The following is a 23228-nucleotide window of genomic DNA, read 5'->3' on the forward strand; positions in this document are numbered from 1 at the left end:
CCCTTGCTTCCTTTTTGTGACCATAGACTTTAATGGTAGTGCTTGAAAACACATGTAAAAAGCTTAAGGCCTCATTTACATGGGTGTACCTATCTGTACCCCCCTGTGAAAAGCGCTATTTGCATGCATGAGATGCACAGGTGTTCTATTTGTGAGGGAAAATGAAACGACCATTTTATATATCAAACATTTAGTTTTGATTAAGTGGATGTATATTGAATGTATATTTTGTTATTAGAAGGCTTATTGTGTAACCACTGTATTTCTTGTGTTAGCAATCTTCCCAGCTGGAGGTGTAAATAGCATTCTATCTAAAGAAGCAATGGGAAGGAACATGCTTATGTGAATGTCCATTTACATTTCAAAGAACTTCTCCAGAAACCAGAATGTAACTTCAAATTAGTCAGATAGTGAGGTTCCCACCCATCTTAGGACATCCCATTGAAGTCTTTTAGGATGCAGTAGCTGCAAAGACATAGCTACTGGTCCTAACTTAACAGCTGTGCAGGTGTGTCCTAAAAACACGCACTGTCTGCATTCAAGGACATGCAGCTGTCAAATTGGGACTAGCATCTGTACAGCCGCTGCATTCCAATAAAAATGAATGGGACTGCCTGCAAGCAGATGCACGAAACACCCGTGTATGTGAAGCTGGCTCTTTGCAGAGGCCTATGCATAGCATGTTTTTTCTTTCTGCGAACATGGTTTTTGCAACTTTCAGAACCATCCCTTGCCAAGGACTATAAAAAAGGTAAAAGGCCCTTGGACAACATGTAGCTCAACCAAAACATGAGTCTCATAGTACTGTAATCGCTTTAATTGGCTTTCACGGTGATCATGTGCTTGAGAGCCCATCATACCGACTCCCAATCTAAAATGGTGATCAGGTGCTGTGGTCAATGTGCCTAGGGGTGCTGACATGTGCGTACAGTTGGTATTAAAAAGAAGTGGGGGGAGAGTGTTTATCAAGTTGGAACTGGGATTTACAAATTGCAATCAGAAAAGAGTCAGTGTCCTTCAACAGTGGAGCAGCACCGACTTAGTGTGACTTATCAAGGGAGGGATGTGAAAGCGCCTCATTCTTGTGGGTGAATGTGGTAGTTCAGGGAAGGGACGTATTTACTGCAAAAGAACTGGGCTTTACCGACAACCTGTTCACTAGGCATGCATGGGGGGGGGGGGGGGGGGGGGAAGGTCTCATCTATGATGTTATGATGAATAAAGGTTACACAACACGGTTTTTCTTTTGCACCCAGGCAATCTTGTAGTGCAGAAGCCTAGTTCACTGCTATTAGATTAGAAACAGCTTTTGCTTGTTTTGCAATGCAGGAGAAGCAAACCAAACTTGCTATAGTCTCCTTGCTGGTCTATGAATAATGATACGGCAAGCAGAGATGGAGGACCCATCAACACCACACTTGGGGTACTTTAGCGCATCTGACAGTAATGGATCATCTACACCCTAAATTCAAGGAAACCTGCAATGAGAATGAGGTTGCCATTTCTCAAATCTCTTTGAAAATACTGGTGGTCATGTTGACCTTCTTCCTCCAACGCTTGCTGCAGACCTGGAATCATTCAGATATTAGACTTCTAGGAGTCCTGACTTTGCTCTGTCATCCCAGCCCTGTATTTGAATCCCTTTTTGGCTTTTTTTAAACACTTGTAAATTAGACATGAAAAGAAAGCTCAGTATTTGGTTGAAATCTGCACACTTTAGTTGGGGCTGTTATCTCTTCAAAGATTATGCCCTGCAATTACCTATGATCTCCTGCTCTGGAATGCTGCATCTGGTCTAATGTCTCCAGGCACATTCCTAATATATCTTAAGTGTCCACTAGTCTTGGATACAAATTTATCCAGTGTGGAAAGAAAACTTGAAGCACTGATGGAAACTCAGGTCAAACTGTACGAAGAGCATTAGAACACAATCTTTTTCTACCCTTAGGAACGGATAATGCTTCTGTGCACCTTTCTTCCTTTCTAAGGTAGATCTTTAGTCAAAAATGTTTTATGCACCATCCAGTGGGGCTATGCCTACACTGCATGGATCAGCTGCTCGTTTTTTCTAGAGGTGAGGACTAAGTGCATAGCCACCTGACCCACTGATCCTTTGGAAAACGTGCTCCCCCACGATCCAGCGGTGGACTTTTCCTGTCTGTGGAACTTGCTGCTGTCAGGAACAGTCCATTTACAAGACTGCTGGACTGTGGGGAGGGGGGGGAAAGTTGCCAGAGGGACCAGTCTGGTGCAGGGAGGATTGGCGGGTCAGGTGAGTATGTATCCGCTGTTCTCTCCACTTGGGCATTACTAGCAGTTAACTCATGCAGTGCAAGCACAGCCCTGCTGCACAGGCAAAAGAAAATTTTGCCTGGAATTCTCCTTTAAATGCATCTTAGATTTATATGTGCATGTCTTAAAGATCAATTACTTTGACATATTTGTAAGTCAAGCCAGTAATCTCTGAACAGGCATTCTGGCAAACCAGTTTGCACAGTGAACAATTCTCTTCCAGTACTGGAAAAGTAACAATGGGTCCCTCCCCCTAGAAGGAACACACTCCCTATTCAAAAAAGGTGGCAGCGTTACCTTGTGGGATCTCATTGGGACTCATTTTTAAACGTGCAGGGTTCTAGGAGGTGAACGTTGCCAACCCCTGTGATGTCATTTAACCAATAAAGAAAATAGTTTACTATTTTGTTAATCCTACCTGCATGACATTTATAGGTTGATTTAGTAAAATTGGAGAGTGTAAAATCTGGTTCAGCTCTGCTTGGAAATCAATCAGCTTCCAGGTTGCCATTTTCAACTTTAATCAGACTTTAAACCTGACAGTTCCAGGGGATGAGGTCCTGGCCCTTAAACACACCATGGATAAGAGGTCAGAGGCCCTCTTTAAAGGATAAGTTCACCTTTTACAAAATAAAATAATGAATGCAGATCATTTTGCAGGTAAAAAATGTGTATTTGGTAATTTTTTACATTGCAGTCTGTAACACATTGCACTGGCGATCAGCAGATCATGGGTGCAATGCCTGGATCCTACAGACTCTGAGTAAGCTTTCTGCCCATACCTCATACGGGCAGACAGTTACTGAATGGCAGGAAGAATCAATGGACTACGAGAGCACTCACCAGCGCCACTGTTCATTGAGAACTACAAGCCATCAGCCTGATGGTACTTGTAGCCATTCATTCACAGGTAACTGAATGAATGATGCAACCATGGGGGCGGAGCCACGCACAGTCACACTGTTTTTAAATCGTGACAGCCAGTGAAGGGATAAGATCCCCTGCCCGCTGTAACAGCAAGGAGGGATCACGGGGTTGAGGAGGCAGGTGCTGGAACATATTACATGTGCCACCCCAAATACAGGTGGTACATGTAACATGTTTCAAAGTTGAAATTAGCCTTTAATTCATCCTTCTCCTTGGTAGAAGTGGCTCTGCAGCCTGCGGTGGGAATTTGCCAAGCCCTTAAGGTCTGGGTGAAGCATATGCTCCATTTCAGAAAATCAGTGCATGAGGACCCTACCATTTGGCAGCTTTTGAAAGATTTAGCAAGAACTTTGGGTTTCTCGATAGATGCTCTGGAAGATTCTATACAGCAGCTTTCAAGGAAAGGGTGGACACCATGTCTGTCCACATGAGAAAGAGCCTATGACTCCAGTGTTAGTCAGCAGAATGTCTCTGTAACAAGCAAATTGAGAGGCTGCCCTTTGAGGGTGAACTCTTGTTAATCATCATTTGATGCCTTCATCCATAAGGTAACTGTAGTTAAAAGCATGCTGTTACCCCCGCATCAACCATCAAGGAGGGAGAAGACATTGTGCTGCTCAAAAAGAAGCGGATGCCATCTTGTCTTGAGCAGAACGTAATGTTTGGCCTTCTTCACCATGCAAATTTCCACTGTAAAAGGTTGGGCGACAGACATTCTCAGCCATTAGTAGCTAAATCTGGGAGAACAGACTCTTCACCCAGAGGTGTTCGCAAACATATGTCTATGATGGGGGATGCTAGATGTGAATCTCTTGGTATCTAGGTTAACAACACTTTGAATAGGTTTGTGTCCCGAACCAGGTATCATGGGGCATTTTCAGTGGATGTCCTGTTGACTCCTTAGGGCCAGTTTCCTCTGATATTTGCCTTTTCTGCACTGCAGCTTCTTCACCAACTGTTGCACAGAACGAAGATGGGGGGAATTCTGGTGATTTGGACCGCATCAGCCTGGCTAAAATGGGTTAGGCAGGCATTAAAAATGTACTGGCAGATGAGCCGTGGGCTCTTCCAGATTGGTCAGATTTTCTGTTGCAGGGTCTGATCTTCTGTCCAGCTTCATGGTCACTGACTTTGACAACGTAGCTGTTGAAGCCTACGTTTTGAAGCATAAGGGTGTTTCTGATTCTGTAAATCCTACCCTCCTCAGATCATCAGACAGAAAAAAACAGCCCAGGACGGTGTACCATCAAATTTAAAATGCTTTTTGCCTAGAGTAAGGGTCCCAAGTATCTCCAAAAGTATGTAGTGGGGCTCATTTTTCTTCAGTTGGGTGTGGAGATATCTGGCTTTAGGTACCAACAAGAAACATATATTGGCTTGGCCCCTTTGTTTTAGAGTCCCATCACATCTTATTCATTGGTAAAAAGGTGTCACACCAATTATTCCACCTGTATGCCCCCTCCTTGTCTCTGTCAAACCTTAAAGTGAAACTAATCTCTGTTAAAAAAAATCTGTTCAAATATGTATTCTTGCTTCAAAAAAGTATTGTGATTCTAAAAAGTACTTCTGTAATTCTGTTTTTTTTTCCTGCTTTGTTCTCCATGGTCTCACTGTATGTAGAAACATAGCCACCCACTCTTGCTTGCTCCCAATATGGACTAGGAACTATGGACTATGCAATTGTAGTGTGCATAGAGCAGTGCACATAACCACAATTAATGTGCCCTGCTTGTTCCAAACAAGTGAGAGGGAAAAGAACAGGTTCATGAGCTCATGTAGAATGCTACAAGAGACAGAAAAAAAACAGAAAACAGAACGTTTCATAAAAAATAGATTAGAGGGCCATTAAATAGTGGGTGTGTATTGTTTTTTTTTCTCGAATAAGGATATCATTTAGCTCTGGTTCACACTAGTGCGATTTCTGATGGACTCATGGAATCGCATGATAAGTGAAATAACGGGTTTCTATGGAAACCGTTCACACAGTGCAATTCCGATGCCATGTTGAAAAGGGTCCTGTACGTGTTTAGTGCAGTGCGGTGTGATTTACAGCTTCATGAACTTGAATAGAAAACACTTATCTGAGGGTTAGGGACTGATGTGAATGTACAATATATATGTAAATACCTGAAATAAATAATAAATAAATCTGTCGTAGAGTAACACAATTCAAGTACTTTTCTGCAAGTCTTTGCTTTGTTCCTTATATCCCATCCCTGGTTCATGTCAAGAGAGAGAGACTGACTGAGAATGCTGCCAAATCGCATTAGAACCACACCTGAATCACTGAACAACTGCCCCTTGAAATCACACTGAAACTGGCAGAAAAAATGCACCGAATCTACAGTCAGGTCCATAAATATTGGGACATCGACACAATTCTAACATTTTTGGCTCTATACACCACCACAATGGATTTGAAATGAAATGAACAAGGTGTTCTTTAACTGCAGACTGTCAGCTTTAATTTGAGGGTATTTACATCCAAATCAGGTGAACAGTGTTGGAATTACAACACTTTGCATATGTGCCTCCCACTTCTTAAGGGACCAAAAGTAATGGGACAGAATAATAATCATAAATCAAACTTTCACTTTTTAATACTTGGTTGCAAATCCTTTGCAGTCAATTACAGCCTGAAGGCTGGAACGCATAGACATCACCAGACGCTGGGTTTCATCCCTGGTGATGCTCTGCCAGGCCTCTACTGCAACTGTCTTCAGTTCCTGCTTGTTCTTGGGGCATTTTCCCTTCAGTTTTGTCTTCAGCAAGTGAAATGCATGCTCAATCGGATTCAGGTCAGGTGATTGACTTGGCCATTGCATAACATTCCACTTCTTTCCCTTAAAAAACTCTTTGGTTGCTTTTGCAGTATGCTTTGGGTCATTGTCCATCTGCACTGTGAAGCGGTGTCCAATGAGTTCTAAAGCATTTGGCTGAATATGAGCAGATAATATTCCCGAAACACTTCAGAATTCATCCTGCTGCTTTTGTCAGCAGTCACATCATTAATAAATACAAGAGAACCAGTTCCATTGGCAGCCATACATGCCCACGCCATGACACTACCACCACCATGCTTCACTGATGAGGTGGTATGCTTAGAATCATGAGCAGTTCCTTTCCTTCTCCATACTCTTCTCTTCCCATCACTCTGGTACAAGTTGATCTCGGTCTCATCTGTCCATAGGATGTTGTTCCAGAACTGTGAAGGCTTTTTTACATGTCGTTTGGCAAACTCTAATCTGGCCTTCCTGTTTTTGAGGCTCACCAATGGTTTACATCTTGTGGTGAACCCTCTGTATTCACTCTGCTGAAGTCTTCTCTTGATTGTTGACTTTGACACACATACACCTACCTCCTGGAGAGTGTTCCTGATCTGGCCAACTGTTGTGAAGGGTGTTTTCTTCATCAGGGAAAGAATTCTTCGGTCATCCACCACAGTTGTTTTCCGTGGTCTTCCGGGTCTTTTGGTGTTGCTGAGCTCACTGGTGCGTTCCTTCTTTTTAAGAATGTTCCAAACAGTTGTTTTGGCCACGCCTAATGTTTTTGCTATCTATGTGATGGGTTTGTTTTGTTTTTTTAGCCTAATGATGGCTTGCTTCACTGATGGTGACAGCACTTTGGATCTCATCTTGAGAGTTGACAGCAACAGATTCCAAATGCAAATAGCACACTTGAAATGAACTCTGGACCTTTTATCTGCTCATTGTAATTGGGATAATGAGGGAATAACACACACCTGGCCATGGAACAGCTAAGAAGCCAATTGTCCCATTACTTTTGGTCCCTTAAAAAGTGGGAGGCACATATGCAAACTGTTGTAATTCCTACACCGTTCACCTGATTTGGATGTAAATACCCTCAAATTAAAGCTGACAGTCTGCAGTTAAATTACATCTTGTTCGTTTAATTTCAAATCCATTGTGGTGATGTATAGAGCCAAAAACGTTAGAATTGTGTTGATGTCCCAATATTTATGGACGTGACTGTATGTGAACCAACCCTGAGTGTCACTTTAACCTAGTCTTGTCTGTTTTGCAGAATCCTTTAAGGTCTTGGTGAAGGTCTGGGATCCACAAGAGCACCGAGCCCCGGACCAACATGCAGGAAAAATAAGTAGAGGGAAGGGATGAGGCGCAGTTGTGGGGGAGAAGGGAGAGAGGGCAAAACACTAACGGTGAGCAAGGGGAGGAAGAGGCACCGGAGGAATGTCAGCAGCCCCTCCTATCCTGGTGTCCTAAGTGGACACACTCAGCCCCACGTTATTTCCACTTGCCAAATGCGAGCAGGTGAGTGGAAATTTTGAGCCCTGCACTATTGTATTATGAATTTTAGATATAGGGGTTCCCCAAGACCAGAAAGTTGTTTCAAGGGTTCCTCTGTGTTGAAATTTTTGAAAAAGGCTGGCTTAGTGCACAATTTAAAAAACGAAAAAAAAGTTTCTATGAAGACTTCCTTTCTTTTCTATAACTTAACCTGTCATGTCATTCAACATCATGTATTGCAGACTGAGGAGACACAGATTATATTGAAGCAGAGACTTCTAACATGATAATTTGAAATGGATCTCCAATACTTTTTTTCTTTGTTTTAGGTAGCGCCAGGAAAGTTTAGAACCAACTCTTTCATGTTTTATTGCTGTCTGTAACTTCATTCAGAAAATTAACTAATACTTTTTATCTAGAAAGTAAAATTTAAAGATTTAGAGCTGTCACCAGAACTGGAGTAGGCGGGAATTCTACCAATGGGAACACCTTTTCTGGTGGGATTTCCTTTATTTTGGGAAGGTTTCCTTTTATTTCCTGTCATATAAAATCTCTCCATTGACAGACAGCATTTCTAAAGCTTTCCCTCTCTATTCAAAACCAAAAAGAAAAACATCTCACTGGAGTTTTTTTTTTAACTGTCAGAGGATCCTCCCACCCTACTACTAGTTTTATAATCACCTGCCCTCATTCTAGCGAGATATTGCTGGCTAGATCTCCCAGCCACTTGGCAAAACCTCCTTGGCTGGGCCTGCAAACCTGTTCATTGCTTTGGAGTTCTGAGCATGAATAACTCTCTGTTGGAATGAATGGGATTGGGAGTGTATACATGGGCTTGGCTGGGAAGATTTTGACAAGTGGTCAGTTGATCTAGTTAGCCCTATCTCACTGAATCCTGGACAGGTGAGTACACAATTGTTCTAATATAAGTAATACAGCACCAGAGGTGCACAGTACTAGCAGGGACAGCAAAAAAGAACCAAAACTAAAAAAAAGGGTTTAGATATACTTTACTACTTCACTCCCTAGCATAAGATACATACCTTTTTTTTAATTCCACTGCCACTCTACTTAGCCCCTGAGAAAAGGAGAAGAAAGGGCTTTACACAGGGTTTCAGACTTTATGTCTGTCCCAATGTGACTGTGTTGGATGGCCAATCATCAGTGCTGTCACATGGGAGATAAAGGAGTAAATCATATGCTCTTACATACCTAGAGGTATCAGGTTTGCTGTTTCTGGTAGCCAAACAGATGGAAGTGTCATGGGAAGACAACTATGTGCACCTGAGAGGGGGGGGGGGGAGTTAAATAATCTTCTTGTCTTACCCTGCATTGGCAAGGAACAAAAATATTTTAAGCTCGGGACTGCACCTGCTTCCCTACTTTGACAGGAAGAAACTCAGTTGCATTTTTTTTAACACAACAGCTCCTTACTTCATAGCAATATTCTGTTTTTCCAATAAACTAGAGATCTTCTTTAAAGAAAAAAAAAGGATTATATCACAAAGGAAAAAAATGATAAGAAAAAAAATCAATGTAAATTAATTAAAATTTTACAAACCATTTTTTAAGATTCCTGTTCTAATTAACATAAAAGAAAAAAAATATGAAACTATTTTCTCCATCTGTAAATCATATAGTAAAGGATTTTCTTATTTTTTTTTTAATCAAAGAACACATTTACACAGAAATAGGAAATATAATTTAATTTAAAAAAGGAAGTCATCTCTTATTTATATTAAAGTGATTGAAACTTTTTTTTTTCACTTGAAAGGCGCTGTTCTATGCACAATTCATAAGCTGAGAATTAATTTTCTTTAGCTGCTTTAGCTTGCTCTCTTTATATCTTGTTACTTTGCAAGTCCTATATTTTCACTGTAGCCTTTCGTTGGTTTTAAATCCTAGTTAACAGATTTTTTGGTCCTCTTTCCAATTTTTTAAATAAATGGTAAAAATACCCTTGGTTCAATGAGGGTTTGAGAGAGGTTTTTCAGTTGATGTATGGAGTCTACTAAAAGATATCCAAACTGGGATAAAGTTTTATTGCATATATCCTGCACAGCTTGGACAATGTTGAAATGCAGATGGAGTCTCCAATTTTCAACAGTCTCTGATGAGTTTCTGTTTGTCGTATATTTGTTCACGTTAGAGGGAACAGAAGCATTGGTGTTCTCCTCGATCCATGCAGTGAGATTGTCTTTCCATTCTAAGCCAACAAAGTTGTAGATCTCATTGGCTTTCTTTACTGGATCTCTGGCAAGGTCTTCATATCGGATTAGCATGTATCTGCCTTTTAGCCAAGAAGGTCTACTGAAGGCCGTCTCTACTGACTTACTGTAATCAATACACATGTTCTTGATGAGGTTCAGGTCTATGTTATGTGGCATTTTGCCAGATGAGTTCCAAATTTGGTAAAGCCTATATTGGTCTACAAAAGTACTAATCCTTGAGGCTAGGACAGCTCTGGGGTCTCTGACCAGGTGAATAATTTTAAGGTTTAGACGAGGGTCCTCTGCAAGTGTCCTCAGATGATCAATCTCTGGAATCCTGATTGTCTTTATGGCCATATATTTATATGACCGGCAAGCAGTGGAAGCCAAAGTCAAGTTTATCCTTTGGCACTTCTTTGAGCATATGTTTTCTTCAAGTCTTTCTAACTGTTCACACACAGGTGGTGAACACAAGGCGTTACTTGCTCCATGTCTGAAAAATGACAATGCCACATGATCCTTGGGTGTTGGTTTGATATAGTTCTCAAGTAAATAAAAGTCACAATCATACAGATTCTGAAGCAAGTCCCTATAGGCTCCAAGAAGGGATCGCCTATCTATGGCAGGGTGTCTGTTTGCAAGTGTATACTGGACAAGGTAAAGGGGCTCGAACAAGTAAAAGACATCAGGATTTTGGTTAAACAGCTGACCAAGAAAAGACGACCCACTTCTGGCGGTGGCAAATATCAGTATATGTTTTCTACTTTGTTGGGTGTTGGCATCTTCACACAATGCTCTTGTGATGTTATCTGGAATAGTAAAAATAAAAAGTAATTACTAATAATATAAATTTGATAAAAAATAAACAATATGTCCTTGGATTTTTAACTGATAGGTTAAAGAAGAATTATCTCAATTTTTTATAACTCATTGCGTTCCTGATGGAACAAAGCATAAGTAGTATGTTTCTCCCTAGGTGCCCCGTAACACTTCACCTTGGGTCATGGCCAACCACTACCCCAGATAACAGGAAGAAGACTGCTTTGCTTTGTAGCTTCTGTCTTCTGCTCTAAGCACTGGCAAGAGGAATGCAGAGGGAGGAGTGGCTGATACATCTCACAATCCTCTGCATTCCTCTTGCCAGTGCTTGCATTGGACAGGTCAGGGAGCTTGGGAAGAGTGTTACAAAGCAAACCAGCTCTCTCCATTCCAGCTATAGTGTGTGGTAGCTGTGCGCTAAGGGGGGTTGGGAGGAGGCTGCCTTTGTGACATCGCAGATAGTGTTAGGCTGGTCATACATTATACAATTTTCTTGTACAATTTTCCTTTAGATTTACCAAAACCATATATTATGAGTTCAAACCTAAACACTTTCAATTTGTATGCAATCAGCAGTCAGGCAGCCCTTGCACTACATAGCCGAAGGTAAATCTAAAGGAAATTTAACAAGAAAATTGCATAATGTATGGCCAGTTTTACAGAGCACTTAGGGCGATTGGACAAACTACTGCATGTTCTTTTCCTCATCAGGAACTCACTAAAGTAAAGACAAAATACTGTGATTATTCTTCTTTATAGTGTATGTAAAGCCTATGAGTGAACTCTTGCATGTCCCCTTTCTATCTGTTAAATATACCATTGAAAGTGTTTTGTTTTACACCGATCAGCCAACTGTCTGCAGAGTCAATATCTAAAGACCTCCAAACTTTGAGTGGCCTTCAGATTAGCACAACAACAGTGCATAGAGAGCTTCATGGAATGGGTTTCCATGGCTGAGCAGCTGCTTCCAAGTCTTACATTACCAAGTGCAGGGCAAAGTGTCGGATGCAGTGGTGTAAAGCATGCCGCCACTGGACTCTAGAGCAGTGGAGACGTGTTCTCTGGAGAGAAGAATCACACTTCTCTGTCTGGCAATCTGATGGATGTGTCTGGATTTGGAAGTTGCTAGGAGAACGGTACTTGCCTAACTGCATTGTGCCAAGTATAAAGATTGGTGGAGGGGGATTATGGTGTGGGGTTATTTTTCAGGGGTTTCAGGGGTATTTTTTTAAATTGTGTATTTCTTTATTTTCTTTGTGTTTGTTTTAACATTTAATGAGTCTCTCTTTTTCGCTAAATAAACACAGTTGTGTTCAAAATAATAGCAGTCAGACATCACTAACCTGATCAATCACTGTTTTTGGTAGAAATGATATTTCTACATGGCAAATAATTTACTAGCAGGTGTAGTAGAGTAATAGAAATCCAACAGACCCAACAGTCATGACATGCATGCTGCTGATTCTGTGCAATTGAATCACTAATTGAAAGGGGCATGTTCAAAATAATAGCAGTGTGGAGTTCTATTAGTGAGGTCATTCATTCTTTGAAAAACAGGTGGCAATTATTGCCCTTATTTAAGGAAGGAAGGCAGCAAATGTTGTACATGCTGGTTACAGTGCATTTCTCTCTGAAATTCTGAGGAAAATGGTTCGTTCCAGACATTGTTCAGAAGAAGAGCGTACCTTGATTAAAAAGTTGATTGGAGAGGGGAAAACATATAAAGAAGTGCAAAAAATGATAGGCTGCTCAGCTAAAATGATCGCAAATGCTTTAAAATGGCAACCAAAACCTGAAAGATGTGGAAGAAAGCGAAAAACTACCATTCAAATGGATAGAAGAATAGCCAAAATGGCAAGGACTCAGCCAACAATCAGCTCCAGGAAGATCAAAGAAGGTCTAAAGTTACCTGTGAGTACTGTTACAATTAGAAGACGCCTATGTGAAGCCAAGCTATCTGCAAGAAGCCCCCGCAAAGTCCCACTGTTGAAAAAAAGACATGTGCTGAAGAGGTTACAATTTGCCAAAGAGCACATTGACTGGCCTAAAGAGAAATGGCGCAACATTTTGTGGACTGATGAAAGTAAGATTGTTCTTTTTGGGTCTAGTGGCCGGAGACAGTTTGTCAGACGACCCCCAAACACTGAATTCAAGCCACAGTACACTGTGAAGACAGTGAAGCATGGTTGCGCAAGCATCATGATATGGGGATGTTTCTCATACTACGGTGTTGGGCCTATTCATCGCATACCAGGGATCGTGGATCAGTTTGAATACATCAGAATACTTGAAGAGGTCATGCTGCCTTATGCTGAAGAGGAAATGCCCTTGAAATAGGTGTTCCAACAAGACAACGACCCCAAACACACCAGTAAACGTGCAACATCTTGGTTCCAGACCAACAAGATTGACGTTATGGAGTGGCCCGCCCAATCCCCGGATCTTAATCCAATAGAAAACTTGTGGGGTGACATCAAAAATGCAGTTTCTGAGGCAAAACCAAGAAATAGAGAAGAACTGTGGAATGTAGTCCAATCATCCTGGGCTGGAATACCTGTTCACAGGTGCCAGAAGTTGGTTGACTCCATGCAACACAGATGTACAGCAGTTCTCAGAAACAGTGCTTATACAACTAAATATTCATTAAGTGATTCAAAGGAAAGAAAAATCTTCAAACATTTTTCAGTTTATATAGTGAATGTTTGAGTTTGTAAAGAAGAATACAAACACTGCTATTTTATTGAACCGTCTAATATTCACTTTTCTTCAATTTTTTTAGAGGAACAACACAAATGTGATATATTTTTCTTCATGTTTTGATTTGGAATAAAATGTGTAGTGTTCCCAATGCATTTGTGTGTATGGAAATAAAAGCTATTAGAAGGATTTTGAGCTTTAATCACTTTTTTCAACACACTGCTATTATTTTGAACACAACTGTACTTTCCGAGGTTAGTTTTGAACTTTCTACTAAACTGGGATTGTTTGAGTTCTGGATCTCATATATTGAAATACTGCCCTTCTGGGCCTTAGTCACACCCTTAGGGCTCGTTTGTACATGCCTTGCCCTGCGAAGAGTGATCTGCAGTGGATCACTTTTCAGAGGGTGTTTGACAGGCAGCGAAGAGTTGCTATTTCACCTCCTCACTGCCTATTTTAACCCCTTAAAGGAAAAGTAGGGCCAAAGCTCTTATGGCCCTACTTCTCTTGTAGGTCACAGTAGTGCACTTCGTTCTGCACTCCTGTTACCCATATTCAGCTGACAGCAGGCTAAGGTCCGCTGTCGGCTGACTTCACTCAGCTGGTCTAGACTTTAATGTTGGGACCAGCCCAGATGCCTGGTCCGCCAGCTGGCTTAGCCTGTCAGAGTGCCACTGAGAGCCTGAGCCAGCCGTTTCCGCCCCTCCACAGCCCAGCACTCCAGTGAGTGCTGGAGAGGAAGAATAGAGAGCCAATGACTGAAAGCCACCACTCTCCACTCACTGAAGACCTAGTTCTGAGAAATCAGCAGTCTTTGATTACTCAGTTCTTGGTGTAGACAAATGCAGCATTGGGGTGATGCATCCACCTAGAGGAGTATGTGCGTGTGTTTTTTAATCGTACACTTCTGTTGGAAAAATTGCACCACCATGCCTCAACCGCCTACATTGCAGTTGAGTGGGTTTTGGTCAGCAGGCAGTACAGCCTGCTGAATGCAACAGGGGGGGGGGTCATTTTTTTTCTGCACCATGATGCAAAGCATTGCAGCTATGCCATGCGTTCACCCCCGTGTGCTGCCTTTGCAGCTATAGAGACAGCGTTTTTTTAGCACTGTTTTTAATGCCCCCCCGCACCAGCATCACAAGTGTAAACTAAGCTTAAATGTATTTAAAGGTTTCAATCATGCCCCTTCTGTCCTCTTGGAAAATAAACTAAATTCCATACAATAAATGAATGGCAGCAACCTTCCATTAATTACAGTTCAAAGTGGAGACAAGATAGAAACATAAGCTTGATCACCACCTAGTGGTGTATTGTTAGTACCACATCCCCACTTAAAAAGGCAGTTCATTGTTAGTCCTCATGCACGCAGGGCATTTTAAAAACTCTGGTAGTCTTAGCTGTATAAGCAGTGTTAGGAACCAGGGGCGGACTGACAACTCATGGGGCCCCCGGGCAATAGGGGATCATGGGGCCCCTATGTCCTTGCCCACACTCAAAAAAAGCCTATAAAATGTACCAGGGGCATTTCATGGGGCCCCCTACTGACCCTGGGCCCTCGGGCAGTGCCCGAGTGCTCGAATGGTCAGTCCGCCCCTGTTAGGAACGCATGTTTTTCAGCATTTATTAGCATTTTTGCATTCGCATTTAGACGTGTTTTACCAATTATTCAATAATACATTATTTATTTTCTTTCTAATGCAAGCAAGTTAAATCGGAGCTCCACCCAAAAGGGGAAGTTTCACTTTAATGCTTTGTTCCCCGCTCCCCATTAAGGATTGGCACCTCTGGGGAGGGGGTACCCGAATTTGACAGGTACTCGCTCCCACTTCCGCTGCGATCGCCTAGGCGATCGGAAGTGGAAGTTATCCTCCCCCACCTCCCTCCCTGTAGTCTTCTGGGACACGTGACAGGTTCCAAAAGACTATGGGGCCATTCACAAAGTGCAGTGCTTCTCGCACATGCTCAGTGGGCCCCCGGCTGTGAAACTGCAAGCTGTCACAGCTGGGTTACCACACTGAAGATGCTGGCGCCAGGGAGAGAAGATGGCTGGTGCAACCAGTGAGTGTGAGGACACCGCTGGACTGAGGTACAGGTAACTGGCTGTATTTTAAAAGTCGGCAGCTACAAAAACTTTTTTTTTTTTTTTTTTCAGTGGAACTCCGCTTTAAGTACCTGAGTTTGACTCATAATCAGCCTCAAATCAATCCCCTTATAGGGAGAGGCAGGATGGGAGCCAATCAGGTGTGCAGCATGCAAATGTGCTGGCAGGCAACACGATGATAGGAGGTGAGAACAGAGTGACAGAGCAAAATAAACTGATCAGTCTGCTGCTGCTTCACTGTCCAATCAGCAGGCTAGGTGTGAAGAAAGGATACATTTGTATCCATCTACATCTATCAATCTATAAATGTAACAGAAAAATTTTATAATTTGCCTGGTTGTGCTGGGTCATGGGGCTGTGTAAATCTCAGGACTGGATGGACAGGTATACAAACCCTTTGGCTGGTAGACAGATTTCTTACCCATATTTTTCATGTTTTAAAGTAAAACTAAACCCAAAAGCAAACCATTTATTATACTACATCTTACCAATTCTTATATCTGATGGTTGCCTTAATTTTGTTTAAGGCTTTGTTTTCTTTTTTTTTTACCAGGGGATCCAGCCAGTAAGTTTGTTGCTTTTCAACAGAACTAGCTGTCCTGATGGTGTAGCAATCAGGGGATTGAGACACACCATTGACCACTGACAGAGGTGCTTACAATGGTCAGCTTTTATTTATTTATGTAAAATCTTCATCCCAGTGTGAACAAAACTGTTACTGTAAATGCTTAAAACATGTAAGCTGGAGTTCTACCTCAATTTGTTAGTGTATCTGAATCTGCTAGTACATGTAACACTCCCTCTCCCCCCCATACACCTCAGATTAACAATGCTGCTGTCCAAAGGTATCTCTGTTGCTCCGCCATCCAGAGTGTATTACAGGAGGTGTGTTACTGGCCAGATCACCAGCTAAAAATAGAGGGAAAAAACAAAAAAGAGAACAAAAAAGGAAAATAATGCATCCCCCGCATCTAATTTTTTTTGTTTTGGGTTTAATACTGCTTTAAACTTTTTGCCTGGAGTACAGGGTTAAAGGGGAACTCCAAGGGTTAAGTGAAATGCTAATTTTGTCTAATGGCAGAGGAATACACAAAAATGCCTTGTTTCTGCTTCTCCCTCTACTCCTGGACAAAACAAGTATTAAAGGGGAGCCCACTGCAGAGGTTGATTTGTGTGTCCCCTGGTGTTCTGCTTTAGCATTTTGATGTGTGATTTTTTACATATCTGTTAAGCGTTGTATCTATTGATTTATATACATACTGTATAGCACAGAAGGTATGGGTATTTATGTGCCTTCATTTACAGATCTTTGGCAGATAAAACAGTTTCTACATACAGTATGTGTTTTAACTTGGCAGGTAAGCGGCTCCGCTGCAGTTTATTATTGCTTTTTTACTACTTTGAGAAGCCTTGTAACTTTGAACTAAAAACAAGCTGTCATTTTTATTTCCCTATCTGTCTAACAAGCACTATGCATCATCTAGGCACAATACAGCGTTTGGTCATTAGGTCTATTTTCTTTTTTTGCAAAGGTAGCAATTTCAGCAGAATGGGCCCATCTCCAGTTGTTTACACACATCTTTGATACATCAGTGTGTATGAGTATCTGTGACAGCAGTAAGATAGCATCCCAAACTGCTGACAGCCACTGCGACTGTTCAGAACACTAACTGCTTAAACAGGAATAAAGCATTACTATCACAAGTGGACACGGCAGGAGCAATACTGCAGATATCAATCAGATGTGTCAAATTGATGCCTGTACAATTGTTTGTGGGAGTAGGTGTGCTGGGTGCCAGGATGATGTGTCGGGCAGAGCTTATAAAATGGTAATGATCTGTAGAGATAACAACAACACTTGGGAAAAGAGAGGAACTGCAATGGGAAAATATTCAAAAGAAAAAAAGTCCTATATATAAATGTATGTACAGTATGTAAATATTAAAAAACAATATTAGTCCCAGCTGTCCACAGGATGTAGGAATGTGAGCTAATTGTCGCTTGGGGCCAGATGGGGGGGGGGGGGGACAGATCCAGATGTGGAGAGAGAAAGCCAGAGGAGGGAAGAAAAAGCCACTCAGAGGTGGGGAGAGAGAACGGGGGTGGGGAGGAGAGACTGAGAGAGTCAGAGAGGGGAAGAGCTGAGGGTAGAGGGGAGAGAACCAGAATGTCGGCGGGGGCGAGAGAACCAGAGGGGGGGAGAGCGGGGGGCGGGGAGAGAGCCAGGGGGAGACAGAAAGCGAGAGGAGAGTAGAAAAAGCCACTCTGAGGTGGGGAGAGAGAACAGGAGGGAGGAGAGACTGAGAGAGTCAGAGAGGGGAAGAGCTGAGGGTAGGGAGGAGAGAGTCAGAATGCCAGGGGGGGAGCGAGAGAATCAGAGGGGGGGAAGAGAGAGCCAGGGGGACAGTTAAGGAACCTGAGAGGGCGGGAGCCAGAAGAAAGAGAGCAAAAGAACCAGAGGTGGGAGAGAGTGAGGGGGGTTAGAGAAGGCGAGAAAGCTGGAGGGAGAGAAAGCGAGAGAGCCAGAGGGGTAGAGAGGGAGAGAGCCAGGGTGGAAGGGAAAGAAAGCAGGGGGAGAGAGCCAGAAAGCCAGAGGGGGAAGAGAGAGAGCCAAAGGCGAGGAGAGAGCCAGAGAGTCAAAGGTGGGGAGAAGGAGCTGGGGGGAGGGGAGAGAGCCAGAGGTGGGGACAGAGTCAGAACTGGGGAGAGAGAGCCGGGGTGGGGAGACAGCGAGAGAACCTGAGGGGGAAAGAGATGTTGAGAGAGCAGGGGGAAGGGAAAGCAAGAAAGCCAGAGGAGGGAAAGAGCTGGGGGAGAGAGAGCGGGGGGGGGTGGGTGGGTGGGAGCGAGAGACTGAGAATCAGTGGTGGTGAGAGAGAGAAAAAGGCGGGGGGAGAGAAAGTCAGGGGGTGGTGGAGAAAGACAGAAGGCCAGAGAGTGAAAGGTGGGAAGAAGGAACGGGGGGGGGAGCCAGAAGTGGGGGGGGAGAGCCAGTAGGGGGAGGGCAGAGCGAAAGAATTAGAGGGAGGAGAGAGAGTGAAAGAGCTAAAGGGAGGGGAGAGCCAGAGATGGGGAGATAGAGCCAAAAAGCCAGGGAAGGAGAAAGCGAGAGAACCAGAGGGGAAAGAGAGGGAGCCAGGGGGAGAGCGAGAGAACCAGAGGGGAAAGAGAGAGAGCCAGGGGGAGAGCGAGAGAACCAGAGGGGGAAGAGAGAGAGCCAGGGGGAGAGCAAGAGAAGTGGGAGGAGAGAGCCAGTGGGGGGAGGGGAGAGCGAAAGAATCAGAGGGAAGAGAGAGAGAGTGAGAGAGCTAGAGGGAGGGGAGGGGAGAGCCAGAGGTGGGGAGATAGAGCCAAAAAGCCTGGGAGAGGAGAGAGCGAGAGAACCAGAGGGGAAAAAGAGAGAGCCAGGGGAGAGTGAGAGAATCAGAGGGGGAAGAGAGAGAGAGGGGGAAAGCGAGAGAACCAGAGGGGGAAGAGAGAGAGCCAGGGGGAGAGTGAGAGAATGGAAGTGGGGTGAGAGCCAGAACTGGGGAGAGAGAGCCTGGGGGGAGGAAGAGAACCAAAGAGCTGGGGGAGGAGAATAAATTTCAGTATATATACCATACTTTAGACACTATAAATTTCACACAAACCAATTATTATACACTTAATGTTTTTTTATTTTTTTTACTAAAGACATGTAGCAGAATACATTTTGACCCAAATTTATGAAGAAATTAGTTTTTTCTTATTTTATTATTGGATATGACTTATAACAGAAAGTAGAAAATATTGTTTTGGGTTTTTAAAAAAAAATGTGTTCTCTTATATAATAAAAAAAACAAAAAAAACAATGGTGATCAAATACCACCAAAAGAAAGCTCTATTGGTGTGAAAAAAATTACCTAAATTTAATTTGGGTACAATGCTGCATGACCAAGCAATTGCCAGTTAAAGTAGCACAGTGCCGAATAGCAAAATAATGCCCTGGTCATGAAGGGAGTGAAACCTTCCAGAGGTCAAGTGGTTAAATATACTTTAATACTCTATATAAGCAATGGCGAACCTATGGCACACGTGCCACAGCTGGCACACAGAGTCCTCTCTGTGGGCACTCGAGTAGATCGCTACCCCCCGGCAGCCATCGCCAATGCGCACGCTCGGCACCGAGTCGCAGCTCGTCCAGTGACGTCATCATGCCTGACACCTGGCTGCTGAGCATTCCAGCCCTCTCTTCTGGATCCTTCACACACACAGCCAGCTTCCAGACCCATGAGGGTTTCTTACCCGGGCACAGTTCGCCTTGTTCCACAAGACGTTGGACTATGGCAATGCCTATATCTGTCTACAAAAATGTAAGTTGCTCTTACACAGACTTGTATATAGCCATATTTTGAGAACATTTACAGACATATCTTATATGGGTGGGGTTAGTAAATAATTTTTGTTATTTTTGTGTTTTTCTAGACTACAAGTGTTGAACACTAAAAAATGAGCACAGCAAAAAAAAGCACAACTGAAAACAGATAGTGGAAGATCATTCCAAGAGGCCTGGACAGTCATTTGGAAAAATACATGCACATGTAGAAAATATATTAATTAGTTCAGACAACTGTATGAGTTGTTTTTTCAAAACTAAAGCCTCAGTATTCAGGTTTAACTGCAGTGTTGGCACTTTGAAATAAATAAGTTGGTTTTGTGTTGCAGTTTGGGCACTCGGGCTCAAAAAGGTTCGCCATCACTTCCCTATGTTTTTGACCAATCACTGTGTCACAAACCCTTTAGAATGGTATGTTCACCCCACTGCAACGCTGACTTGTCAAGGCAAGATGCAAAGTGGTCTTCTCACCTTTTAAGTGGCCACATCGGTTCTCTGCCATCGGATTGGTACACGATGACATCATGGTTGTCCTGAGAGACTTGATGGCTGTGTATTGAATGCCCAACGATGTAAAAACTAGCAAGACAAGGACTTTCCATGAACACTCCATCATTCAGAATTTACATAGCTTCTGTTTCATGTCCAGCGTTCCTGTGCAACATACAGAGATCACAAACCATTACTTACATCTCCCATCTTCACACTAATACATATTAAAAGAGAACTCTGACTTTTCACCTAAGAAAATTTATAAAAATGGAAGAAGAGGGGACATTAGAATTTAATACAAGTGATAAAGCATACAGGTTTGTAACAAGTATAGGTTTACAAAAAATGCCCGCCACAGCCTCCCGGTTTTTGGAACTCTTAATGGCCTGGAGGGGTTACACCACTATTAGCTTTAGGCTTGTGAGACCATTAAGTTTGAAGAGATGTCTGTCTATTGAGTAAATTAAAGAAATGTAAGGAGAAAAAAAAATACATACAGTTGTGTTCAAAATAATAGCAGTCAGACATCACTAACCGGATCAATCACTGTTTTTGGTAGAAATGATATTTCTACATGGCAAATAATTTACTAGCAGGTGTAGTAGAGTAATAGAAATCCAACAGACCCAACAGTCATGACATGCATGCTGCTGATTCTGTGTAATTGAATCACTAATTGAAAGGGGCATGTTCAAAATAATAGCAGTGTGGAGTTCTATTAGTGAGGTCATTCATTCTTTGAAAAACAGGTGGCAATTATTGCCCTTATTTAAGGAAGGAAGGCAGCAAATGTTGTACATGCTGGTTACAGTGCATTTCTCTCTGAAATTCTGAGGAAAATGGGTTGTTCCAGACATTGTTCAGAAGAACAGCGTACCTTGATTAAAAAGTTGATTGGAGAGGGGAAAACATATAAAGAAGTGCAGAAAATGATAGGCTGCTCAGCTAAAATGATCGCAAATGCTTTAAAATGGCAACCAAAACCTGAAAGACGTGGAAGAAAGCGAAAAACTACCATTCGAATGGATAGAAGAATAGCCAAAATGGCAAGGACTCAGCCAACAATCAGCTCCAGGACAATCAAAGAAGGTCTAAAGTTACCTGTGAGTACTGTTACAATTAGAAGACGCCTATGTGAAGCCAAGCTATCTGCAAGAAGCCCCCGCAAAGTCCCACTGTTGAAAAAAAGACTTGCTGAAGAGGTTACAATTTGCCAAAGAGCACATTGACTGGCCTAAAGAGAAATGGCGCAACATTTTGTGGACTGATGAAAGTAAGATTGTTCCTTTTTGGGTCTAGTGGCCGGAGACAGTTTGCCAGATGACCCCCAAACACTGAATTCAAGCCACAGTACACTGTGAAGACAGTGAAGCATGGTTGCGCAAGCATCATGATATGGGGATGTTTCTCATACTACGGTGTTGGGCCTATTTATCGCATACCAGGGATCATGGATCAGTTTGAATACATCAGAATACTTGAAGAGGTCATGCTGCCTTATGCTGAAGAGGAAATGCCCTTGAAATGGGTGTTCCAACAAGACAACGACCCCAAACACACCAGTAAATGTGCAACATCTTGGTTCCAGACCAACAGTATTGATGTTATGGAGTGGCCAGCCCAATCCCTGGATCTTAATCCAATAGAAAACTTGTGAGGTGACATCAAAATGCAGTTTCTGAGGCAAAACCAAGAAATAGAGAAGAACTGTCGAATGTAGTCCAATCATCCTGGGCTGGAATACCTGTTTTCAGGTGCCAGAAGTTGGTTGACTCCATGCAACACAGATGTACAGCAGTTCTCAGAAACAGTGCTTATACAACTAAATATTAATTAATTCAAAGGAAAGCAAAATCTTCAAACATTTTTCAGTTTATATAGTGAATGTTTGAGTTTGTAAAGAAGAATACAAACACTGCTATTTTTTTGAACAGTCTAATATTCACTTTTCTTCAATTTTTTTAGAGGAACAACACAAATTTGATATATTTTTCTTCATGTTTGATTTGGAATAGAATGTGTAGTGTTCCCAATGCATTTGTGTGTATGGAAAGAAAAGCTATTAGAAGGATTTTGAGCTTTATTCACTTTTTTCAACACACTGCTATTATTTTGAACACAACTGTATATAAACACAGCATGATGTTGGTATTATCCTCACAAAGAGTGATAAAAATACAGATAATCTAAAAGCATACTGAGATATGACAGCATAATGATAATGGATAAGGGCTCATCTGAATTTCGGTGGTGGGGATGCTTTTTTTTCTTGTTTGTTTTTTTTGTCTTTTAGAGGCAACTTTCTATTCTAATTTGTTTTCTTTCTGGTATTGTTATTTTTCTTTCTGTCCTTTGTGTGGTACCACACAAAAAAGAAAACAAGTGTGCCCCCCCAAATCCATACCAGACTAATAACCAAGCATACAGCCTGGCAAGCCAGGAAAGGGGGAGATAGGGCCACATGCCCTCAACATTGGAAAGGGTACCTTGCCAGGGAGAACTTTTATGGCAAAGCACCCTGTTCCCATTTTGGGCCTCTTTCCCACAACCCTGGCCATGTGGTTGTGGGGGTCTGCAGGCAGGAGGCTTATCAAAATCTCAAATAAGAGGACCACCAAACATACTTAGTACGTATATTCATTCACATAAAAAAATAATGAAGATAATACCTTCATCATGCTGCGTTTATATATACATATAAATAAAGTATATATACAGTATATATATATATTTTTTATGTCATAAAACATGTAAACCTTGATTATCATCACAACATCACGTGATTTTCTAAATATTTTTAAGCTGTTTCATTCTGTGTTCCTCAGCCTTGATGAAAGGGGAGGATTGAGTCCCAGAACAAACTGGATTCCTTCTGTGACCACTTGTGCAAAATAAAGATTTCTAAAGATTTACTGGATTTACATAATTTCTGAGGTGCTGTCATACTGTCTACATTTACTTGACTATTCCAGCGATCCCCTGGGATACTTTGGCTGACAAAGAATTGCATTTAAAACTCAGATCTAAATTGTTACCCTTTTTCAGGTCTAGCGCTCCAC

At 42.2% G+C, this 23228-nt stretch overlaps 1 protein-coding gene across 3 annotated transcripts in view; it reads right to left on the reverse strand.

Annotated features, from left to right (window-relative positions):
* Positions 1 to 9178: 9178 nt before the first annotated feature.
* Positions 9179 to 23228, reverse strand: part of LOC149467785 (carbohydrate sulfotransferase 1-like) — a 103856-nt gene continuing 89806 nt past the window's right edge. For all 3 annotated transcript variants that reach the window (XM_089671203.1, XM_089671202.1, XM_089671201.1), the window contains 2 exons: positions 20149 to 20331; positions 9179 to 10506 (listed from right to left, as the gene is read on the reverse strand). In XM_089671203.1, coding sequence (XP_089527329.1) covers positions 9425 to 10506; positions 20149 to 20293 — 1227 coding nt within the window. In that variant the 5' untranslated portion in view covers positions 20294 to 20331 and the 3' untranslated portion in view covers positions 9179 to 9424. The remainder of the gene's footprint in view (positions 10507 to 20148; positions 20332 to 23228) is intronic.

Source organism: Staurois parvus, unplaced genomic scaffold (genome assembly GCF_062004578.1).
Source record: "Staurois parvus isolate SC_StPar_1 unplaced genomic scaffold, SC_StPar_1.0 ptg000101l, whole genome shotgun sequence".
In the NCBI taxonomy this organism is placed as follows: Eukaryota; Metazoa; Chordata; class Amphibia; order Anura; family Ranidae; genus Staurois; species Staurois parvus.